The sequence below is a fragment of the Arachis ipaensis genome, chromosome B03, assembly GCF_000816755.2.
Source record: "Arachis ipaensis cultivar K30076 chromosome B03, Araip1.1, whole genome shotgun sequence".
Taxonomy (NCBI): Eukaryota; Viridiplantae; Streptophyta; class Magnoliopsida; order Fabales; family Fabaceae; genus Arachis; species Arachis ipaensis.
The window spans coordinates 23,366,068-23,375,145 of NC_029787.2; the positions used below are offsets into that span (position 1 = coordinate 23,366,068).

Here is a 9,078-nt window from a genome sequence, read left to right on the forward strand (position 1 = left end):
TAGAAGAAGAACATAATTACTCATTGTTTTCGGTGTTTATATTTATTGTTTGTTTCTGTGTTTTAGCGTTGTCTTGCAAAATACTCCTAGCTAGAATATCGGTGTGCTGTCTTGAGGGTGTTATACTCTTATTTAGATTTCAATTATTTTGTCATTTTTATGCCAAACAATTTATCCTAGCTTCATGCTGTACGTTTGTTATTAATTAATATAGTTTGATGCAAGTTTTTTTTATCTGTTACTCGGCCAGACAATGACTCAATGAGAACAATGGAAGATAGAAAGAAAGAATGCTTTTAAGAAAAACGGTAAATTGGATATTTCACACGAGGCAAGTGTGATCTGTCATGTCAAAATTAGGAGTGTTATGTTGTCGGATATTAGAGAAGGTAGGTGTAATTTCCTCTAACATTTATGAATGACTAATTTAGGAAAAGTATAGGTAACCAACAAGATTTTTGAACAATGGATAAACAATGTGAATTAATAAGGTTAAAAGAGTAAATTTAATTAGTAGCATTAAATTAGAGTGTAGTGTATTTTCATTTAATTTGTGGTTGTTCACATTGTTCAAACTTTTCATTGAAAACCAAAGTATGTATGAATGATTTTACATGAACTCACCCTTATTCATTGGACGTAAAACTGTGACAAGTGCTTAGGACTGTTAGTTTTATCTGCAGTCATGAGGGACATGTAAGCGCATTCGTCATGTTGAGTTGTGAACTCATAAGGTAGAGTTATGAACTTGTGTCTATATAAAGAACCCAAGTGTATTCGACTCATCATCCAACGCATATAACAAAACAGATCAAGAAAATCAAGACTCAAGTGTTAAATAATTGGTTTTCTGTTAATTCAATTTTTTGAGTCTGTGACATAGTGTTAGTTAGTACCTTAGGCTATAAATAGCTTACACTATGTAAATGAGAGTGTGTTACATTTATTTTGGAATAGTTCTGTTTACTTCTATTGCAAGTCATTTGTTTTTCTCCTTCTGCACTCTGTTTTTCCTTTCTATTCTTTCTTTCTCCTTCCATTGTGCTTCTGGTTCTTGGTTCAAAGAGAATAGGAATGGATTCTCTCCATTTTTGTTCCTTAATTATTTTATCAAGCGTGATTTTTCACCATATATTTTTTAAGCAGGACTAAGAAAAATACGGGAGGATCCATTCCGAAAGAGAACCGATAAGTATAGCAAGCAACAAAGTAGCGAAGAGAATATTGAAGAATGAGCAGCAGCGACGGCAAGGTGGTGTGTGTCACCGGAGCTTCCGGTTACATCGCTTCATGGATCGTCAAGTTTCTTCTTAATCGCGGTTACACTGTCAGGGCCACTGTTCGTGACACAAGTCTGTTATTCTTACTCTACCATCACTTTTAATTTATTTATTTATTTATGTATTTATCTCTTCAAATGTGTTGCTCTTAACAACTTGCAGATGATCCGAGAAAGGTAGAGCACTTAACTAAGCTTGAAGGTGCCAAGGAGAGACTACAGCTGTTGAAGGCGAATCTTCTAGAAGAAGGTTCGTTCGACTCTGCTGTTCAAGGCTGTGATGGTGTCTTTCATACAGCATCTCCCTTTTATCGTGATGTCAACGATCCACAGGTTCGGTTCGGTTATACATTTCATTTGTATCTTTTATTCTTATCTCCTCTTCATGACGCTGCGTTTCTTTTTGTTTCTTCAGGCTGAGCTTTTGGATCCGGCAGTTAAAGGAACCCTCAATGTTCTTCAAGCATGTGTTAAATCTCAGTCGGTGAAGCGCGTAGTTTTAACTTCTTCAATGGCTGCTGTTACATTTAATGGAAGGCCTCTGACTCCTGAAGTAGTAGTTGATGAGACCTGGTTTTCCGATCCAGAACTCTGTAAGGAGTCGAAGGTATGTGCCCTGTCCCTAAAATTGTTATCATATTCGCCTAATTAGGTCAAATTAGCGGAAGTGGAATTAGTTTTATGTGTTGTTGACTTGATTTTGATTCATATGAATAAGCTCAATCCCTTGTAAATTTGAGACTCTGGCACCACCAATTTTATTTCCCATTTTTTTTTTTCTTTTTCAGTCATGGTACTGGTATGTGCTTTCAAAGACATTGGCTGAAGATGCTGCCTGGAAATTTGCAAAAGAAAACAACATCCGGTTGGTCACTATTAACCCAGCAATGGTGATTGGACCTCTTCTGCAACCAGTACTTAACACAAGTGCTGGTGGTGTTTTGAATGTAATTAATGGTAATTTTTAAAATTCTGTTTTTCGCATGTGGAATGAAAATTGAAATAGTAAATGAGGGTTATAAAAGTACAATATAAATGTGTGAATTTAACCGAAATATTTGTTGACAATATATTCTCTCTTATGATTGTCTAATTGATCTAATTAGATGCATAGCAACCAGAAGATGCAGAATAAGACAACAAAAATATTGAAAAAAAAAAAAAGTATCTATATATTTTGAGTTGTTTGTTTATTTAGTTATTTTATGAATATTAGTTGTTTTTGTGTGATCCAAATATTTTTGGTTTTCCAATTGATAAGACCTCTCCTCGTGCTTAATAGAAGAAAATCATTGACATCCTTGATGCAGGTGCACAAACATTTCCAAATGCTACTTTTGGATGGGTCAATGTGAAAGATGTTGCAAATGCTCATATCCAGGCTTATGAAATTCTTTCAGCTAGTGGGAGATATTGCATGGTAGAAAGAGTAGAACATTTCTCAGGGATTGTGAAACTTTTACGTGATTTATACCCAACATTACCCCTTCCAGAGAAGTAAGTTTCATTATTTGATTACCTTCAAGAATTCATACGAATCCCTATTTGCTGAATCAATTTCTTTTGATACTTCCATTATTTGATTAAAAACTCAATCTACTTAAAAGATTCATCATTGATTTGAATATAGTATTTATTACTTTATTTATTGTCTATCTAAAATGCAATTGGAAATGTCTAGAAAATTTGGTGCAGAAGTTTTACAACTAGACAACTAGTACAACTCTTAGTTCTTATAATGATAATTTCATTGAATTTCTCAGTCCAAACCAAGAGCTGTGTTCTGAAGGGCCTTTGTATTTCCAGATAAGGATTAATCTTGGAAATTAAAATATTGCTAGATTTAGGTTTTATGAACTTTGGATGTGAGAATGATGAAGTTAGTTGTCAAGCATGGGCATAAGAATACTTGTAATATTAGTAGGATACCTCATAAATTTCATTCTAATCTGATCTATTTATCTCTAAGTTTTTGTGATATGGTAATGCACATGTACTTTTTAATTTACTTATAGCTGATTTTTTTTTTCTTCATCTAGGGTTTAGTACTCTTGTTTAATTCAATATTGCTTCAAAATTAAATTTACAATTTGTAGGTCAAGTGATTTATGATATTATTGTTAGCCATTCAGCATGCAGAGTCTCACTCTCAATAGTGGTGTTATAAGTTATAACTCTAATCTCTAAGCATTCAGTTATTTCCTTTTCTTAGCGTGTTCTTTATTATGCAAGCTGAAGGATCTGTATCTCAATTGTCTTCTTCCTTAAAGAAAAACAGACCTTAGTAATGAGTTTATATTTAAAAGAATTTTCTAATTTGTAGACTATTCATACAAAATTCCTTAAGTCGTTACATATATGTTTTATATGATATTTTTTACCACTTTTATTGTTTCACATTTACAAAATTTAAACAATTCTAGTTTTTCTTGTGTTGATTTTTCTTATACCACTTTCATATTGTCATCATTGTTATTAGGTCCGCCGATGATAAGCCGTATGTGCCAACATATCAAGTTTCGAAAGAAAAGACAGAGAGCTTGATACTTGAATTTATTCCTTTGGAAGTGAGCCTCAAGGAGACTGTGGAAAGTTTGAAAGAAAAGAAGTTCACCAACTTTTAATTCATCATATATTAGTAGAGGAGAAAATGTTTAGTCATGAACTTGATTTTTCTTGCTGATGCTACAGAATGAATGTACTGTTAAATAAAACTTGAAATAAAAATTGATTATTGCGTGAATAGTAATTGTAATCGGAGGAGTGCTAGGGGCCAGCAACTTTTGTATTTTGTAATCATCAATTGGCCATCAATAATGTTTTTAATGGTGTGAGATTAAATTCAATGGTGTGGAATCATTCAATTTTTTTTATGGTTAAATGCTGACCAACTTTTAAAAAAGTTGCTGACCCCTAGACTTTCCCAAGTGGAAGTTGTAGTTGAAATATAAATTGGAATGAAGGTTTATGAGTTTGGCAGGATGATGCTCACAATAACTCCCTTTGAATATAATACAATTTTGTGCCTTTTTTAGAGTTGTGCTATATGTATAGCACGCTCTGCCGTCGTATTTGATACTGATTGAGCCTTCAGCAAAAAAATAAACATATTTATATAAATCAATATGAATTAAAAAAAAATCTCGTCGTGTGTTAATACAAAACAATAACTATGATATTCAATTCTGCACGGTGACAAAATTTGAAGAAGATTTTTGGGGATTTGTTTACCAATCTTAATTTATAAAATTAATAATTATTCCAAAGACTGGCTGAATTATCGGTCTCACGAACTTTAGAAAACTTTCTCTTCATCCGGTCTAAAATCAGATAGGGAGGACAATCTACAAAATTCTTTCTATACTAGTGTTTTTATATGTTCAGTGTTTTTTTTATTAATGGATAATAGCTGACCTTTTCCTTAGTTTTTCATCCCCACTTTATACCGATCACCATTGTTATGGTAATAACGGTTTTAGATTAGATTTATATGTAACCTCTTTCTTTATTTGGAGTGGAGAAAGGATACATGGATGAACACTAACTGCTTTCATGTTTTCAAATTGATAAGGAGATGATTTTCAATGCAGCAAATAAAATATGATTTTGCTTTACAAGAGTAGAAGTGCGTTATTTTCTCTTATTGTATGAGTCTGTTGTCATTTTACAATAAAATAATGAGTAAAACTTTAATTTAATCAGGTCTTTTATTGTTTTAGATAACTGTGTTTAGCTGCACTCACACAAATGTTTTCATCTAATTGTGTGCGTATATGTATGTCTGCATTTGTAAATTTGGCATTTGGTCAGTGTTTATCATAAACTATGATGCACGGACACTGACACGGACACGGGACACGACACGACACGGGATACGCCGACACGCAAATTTTAAAATCTTACATGACACGGGGACACGCATATATATAAAATATAAAGTATTTTTTAGATAAACTGTAATGATATTTTAATATTTTATTGATAATAAAATATAAATTAATTTTTTAAATTATTTTTAATGTCTTATTTTATTATATCAAGTATTTAAAATATTTTTTGTTTTAATAAATAATAATATATACTATATCTAAATTTATTTTAAGAATATATATTAAGAATAAGACCGGACACGCAGACACGTGATGGTATTTAGGTGTGTCCAAGTGTGTCCGGAGAAGAATTTTTTATTTTTTATTGAGACACGGTTTGGACACAGCAAACACGCGTGTCGAACGAGTGTCGGTGAGTGTCGTGTTCGAAATGTGTCCGACACGCAGACACGACAACTCAGCAAAGTATTTGTGCTTCATAGATCATAAATCATTGTCATTTCATTCTCGGGTTTAGTTGCCAAACCTTATTGAATCATGACAATAGCCTAAAAGTTTTCCAATGTGAATCTGATGATAAACAATCATGGCCATTTTGTTCTTACTACAATTACTATATGTAGGGAACTTGGTACTTTCAGTGTCAATGAGCTACTTGATCTTCTTTTATATTGGTTTTTGGGACAATATAGATTAGGGTTAGCAATACATACTCTATCTGCAACCCGACCTGGTAAGATAGAGATCGGTCCAGGTATGCCTGCGGGTAGGGTAGAATAGGGTACGGGTTTAGGATGTACTTTACCTTACCCTACCCGCACCCCATTTTATAAAAATTTAGATATATATTGAAGGAGGTGAGAGTTGAAGTCACAATCTCCCTCCTACTCGCAACCCATATATAATACATATTTTATAAAAATTAGGTATATAAATTGAAGGAGGCGAAAGTGAACCCACAACCTCCCTCATGTAATGAATTGCAATAAGTGAGCAACCACTAAACTAGTTAAGGCAATTATATATTTATAAAATTAATATAAAATAAAGAGATAATACTCAATTTGGTCCCTTAACTTGTATCCAATCCACAATTTAGTCCTTGAACATAACTCATGTTAGTCCTTGAAACAATTTTCAACGTACAAACGTTAACGGAACACTGTCGTGAACAGCCGGATGCCACACTAAACCTTGTAAAATGATGTCGTTTTAATTTTGGCACTCAAATAACCTAAAAACAGCATCGTAAATGGTGTTTATTAAAATTTTACCTAACAAAATAAGTGATATGATGCCGTTTTGAACTATTTAAATGCCAAAACCAAAACTGCATCAATTTACAAGTTTTAATGTGACATCTGATAGTCTATAACAGCACTCCATTAACATTTTTATACTAAAAATCGTCTCAGGGACTAATATGAGGCACGTTTATAAACTTTGGGGACTAAATAGAGGCAATTGAAACCTCAAAGACTAAATTGAGACTCACGTGTAAGGTAAGATTAAAGTTGAGAGATTCTCAACTCACAGGTAGAATAGGGTAAAGTTTTAATGAAATTTTCAACCCGCGGATAGGGTTAGGATATGGTCCAAACCCTACACTACCCTACTCATTGCCAGCCCTAATGTAGATAGTGTTAGTGGGAATAGATTGGTTTGGTAAAGCACATTATCTCCTTATTAATATAAGCTACTTTTGAAAAATAAAAGTTTTATCAAACTAAATCATTTGCTTGACCAATCAATTTAATAACTTTGGGTCAATATTTGCTCAATGAACTTTTAGTTTTCAGCATTGAATATCATTTGGTCACTATAATTTTCTTCTATTTTTCAGTGGAAGGGAAATCTGAGCAAGTGATAAGTATTGTATCTTCAGGTCAATCTGAGAACTAGGATATTCAACAGAAACAGTAAAATTTGTATATATCTAAGGCAACATCATTCCTATAAATAAACAATGCTTATAGAGTGGGAAAAGAGGAGGGGGGAGGGGCTAGAAAAGATTACAAAAATGAAAAGCATAAGTATTAGAACATGTAGCATGGATCTCAATGTTGTCCTGCTGGGGATTAGTTGAATCCTGCGCTGATAAATATGTGTTTTGCTGTCAAGATTCAAGAACTTCCTTTCATTATCAAACTATGAAGAGCAGCATCCAGCCTTTTTAACAGCCGAGACATCATCCTTACCACCGACATTGATCGTTTGCCCCTTTGGCAAGGCAGTAGGGTCATCTCCAATCTCAAGAGTTTTCCGACTAACAACGCGATAGATCTGAGTGAGCACTTCTGTGAAAGCATTGTCAACATTCAAGGATTCGAGTGCAGACGTTTCCATGAAGAATGTGCTTTCTCTCTCGGCAAATGCCTTGGCGTCATCAGTGTTCACGGCACGCAGGTGCCGAAGATCCGCCTTGTTTCCTACAAGCATGATTACAATGTTGGCATCTGTGTGATCCCTAAGTTCCTTTAACCATCTTTCCACATTTTCAAAGGTCACGTGTCTGGTAACATCGTACACAAGCAATGCGCCAACAGCTCCTCGATAATATGCACTAGTGATTGCGCGATATCTATGGCAAAGAACAAGAATGAGACTAATGTATACGACATTATGCAATACATCAAACATACCAGATTTACTCAGAAAGGCAATCATGTCAGAGATGAAACGATTGCAACTTCAAAAGCAGGAACTAATTTGTATGCACAATCAGTGTAAGAAAAATTTTACAAAGACATTCAATCCCGTATTACTACATCAGTTAAAGTGTTTGATTCAACCATCTATTAACTTGAAAGCCTTACAATCACGTGCAGTATAAAGCTCTCATAGTATCAATGCATAGCAATCAGACTCAGACTTGCTCTAGTTAGACTCAAAAAATTAAAAGTACCCAAACTAGCTCCCTGTTCCCATTCTCAATGAAGTTGTTCATGCATGTGTCTTCCATTCACGTTGATAGATGAAATAAACCAAAATATCACATTAAAATTAAATCCTGAAATTGAAATGGTCATCCTAATCCTACATTAACTTGTTTCTGATTCAATCATTTGCCTCATTACATTCAAAATAATTCTCTACACCTGAGCAATATAAAAGCAAGCCAAATATTTCTGGAACAACAAACTATCACCCCGGAAAAATAAAAGTAGAAGAAAGAAGTCACGTTCAAAAGATTAAAAGTTTTGCAAAAGTCAATATACATGGAAGAAACAGGCAGTGATCATACTCATTATACATTATTTCACAAGAACAAATATCCTACACTTTGCCCCATTATTCACAAATAGTCTTTACAGAACCATTTCAGCTTCCAAGGCTTGAAAAAGGGAAGAAATTAACATTGGCATTTAACAGGAACATTCTTCAATGTTCAATCCACTGGCCATCTCACAAGTTCATCAATTTGATGAAATTAACAAACCTTCTTTTCATTATGCATGCCTCCATCAAGGTATCAAATAGCAAAATCACCATTGCACTAACCATCCCATCCCAAGAAAAAAAGAAAGAAAAAGTGGTAGATAATCCCCACGCTATGTGACAAAGTTTAGCTAGTTTCAGCAGTGGTAATTCTACTAGGTCAGGTATGCCTCTATTCTTACATATCATCTACCACAGTGGATCTCATATCGAGAGTGAAAATTGAACTTGCATCTTTGTAGGATATGAGGTAGTTCCTTATCAACTAGCATATACACAACCCTATCTACCCATTCTTTTATTTAGTGCTTGGCTTAAGAGACACAACAAGAATACAGGATTGGAACACAATTCTTTTATTTGTCCCTATGTATTGCCGGCTGATTTTTGGTGTGCACATAACATTTTTGTTCAACCATTAATATCAAACAAGATATGAAGACATTAATCTTTTTCTTTTCCCATTTTAATCTCTGTCTCCACTATATCAGTCTCTTTGTCTGTGTTCCTACATTATCCAAACACGACATC

At 33.8% G+C, this 9,078-nt stretch overlaps 2 protein-coding genes across 3 annotated transcripts in view; one reads left to right on the top strand and one right to left on the bottom strand.

Annotated features, from left to right (window-relative positions):
• Positions 637 to 4,022, top strand: LOC107629800 (cinnamoyl-CoA reductase 1-like). Of its 2 annotated transcripts, XM_021118455.1 has the most exons (7): positions 637 to 734; positions 1,147 to 1,352; positions 1,443 to 1,612; positions 1,695 to 1,886; positions 2,068 to 2,236; positions 2,590 to 2,776; positions 3,759 to 4,022. In XM_021118455.1, the coding sequence occupies exons 2-7, from the start codon at positions 1,232 to 1,234 to the stop codon at positions 3,901 to 3,903; spliced, it is 984 nt and encodes a 327-aa protein (XP_020974114.1). In that variant the 5' UTR covers positions 637 to 734; positions 1,147 to 1,231; the 3' UTR covers positions 3,904 to 4,022. The 2 variants fall into 2 exon arrangements, with proteins under 2 accessions (XP_020974114.1, XP_016188179.1); XM_016332693.2 differs by lacking the exon at positions 637 to 734 and having other exon boundaries at positions 788 to 1,352.
• LOC107629801 (ras-related protein RABA1f) overlaps positions 6,964 to 9,078 on the bottom strand; it is a 2,958-nt gene continuing 843 nt past the window's right edge. Inside the window, exon 2 of the mRNA XM_016332694.2 lies at positions 6,964 to 7,690. Coding sequence (XP_016188180.1) covers positions 7,258 to 7,690 — 433 coding nt within the window. The 3' untranslated portion in view covers positions 6,964 to 7,257. The remainder of the gene's footprint in view (positions 7,691 to 9,078) is intronic.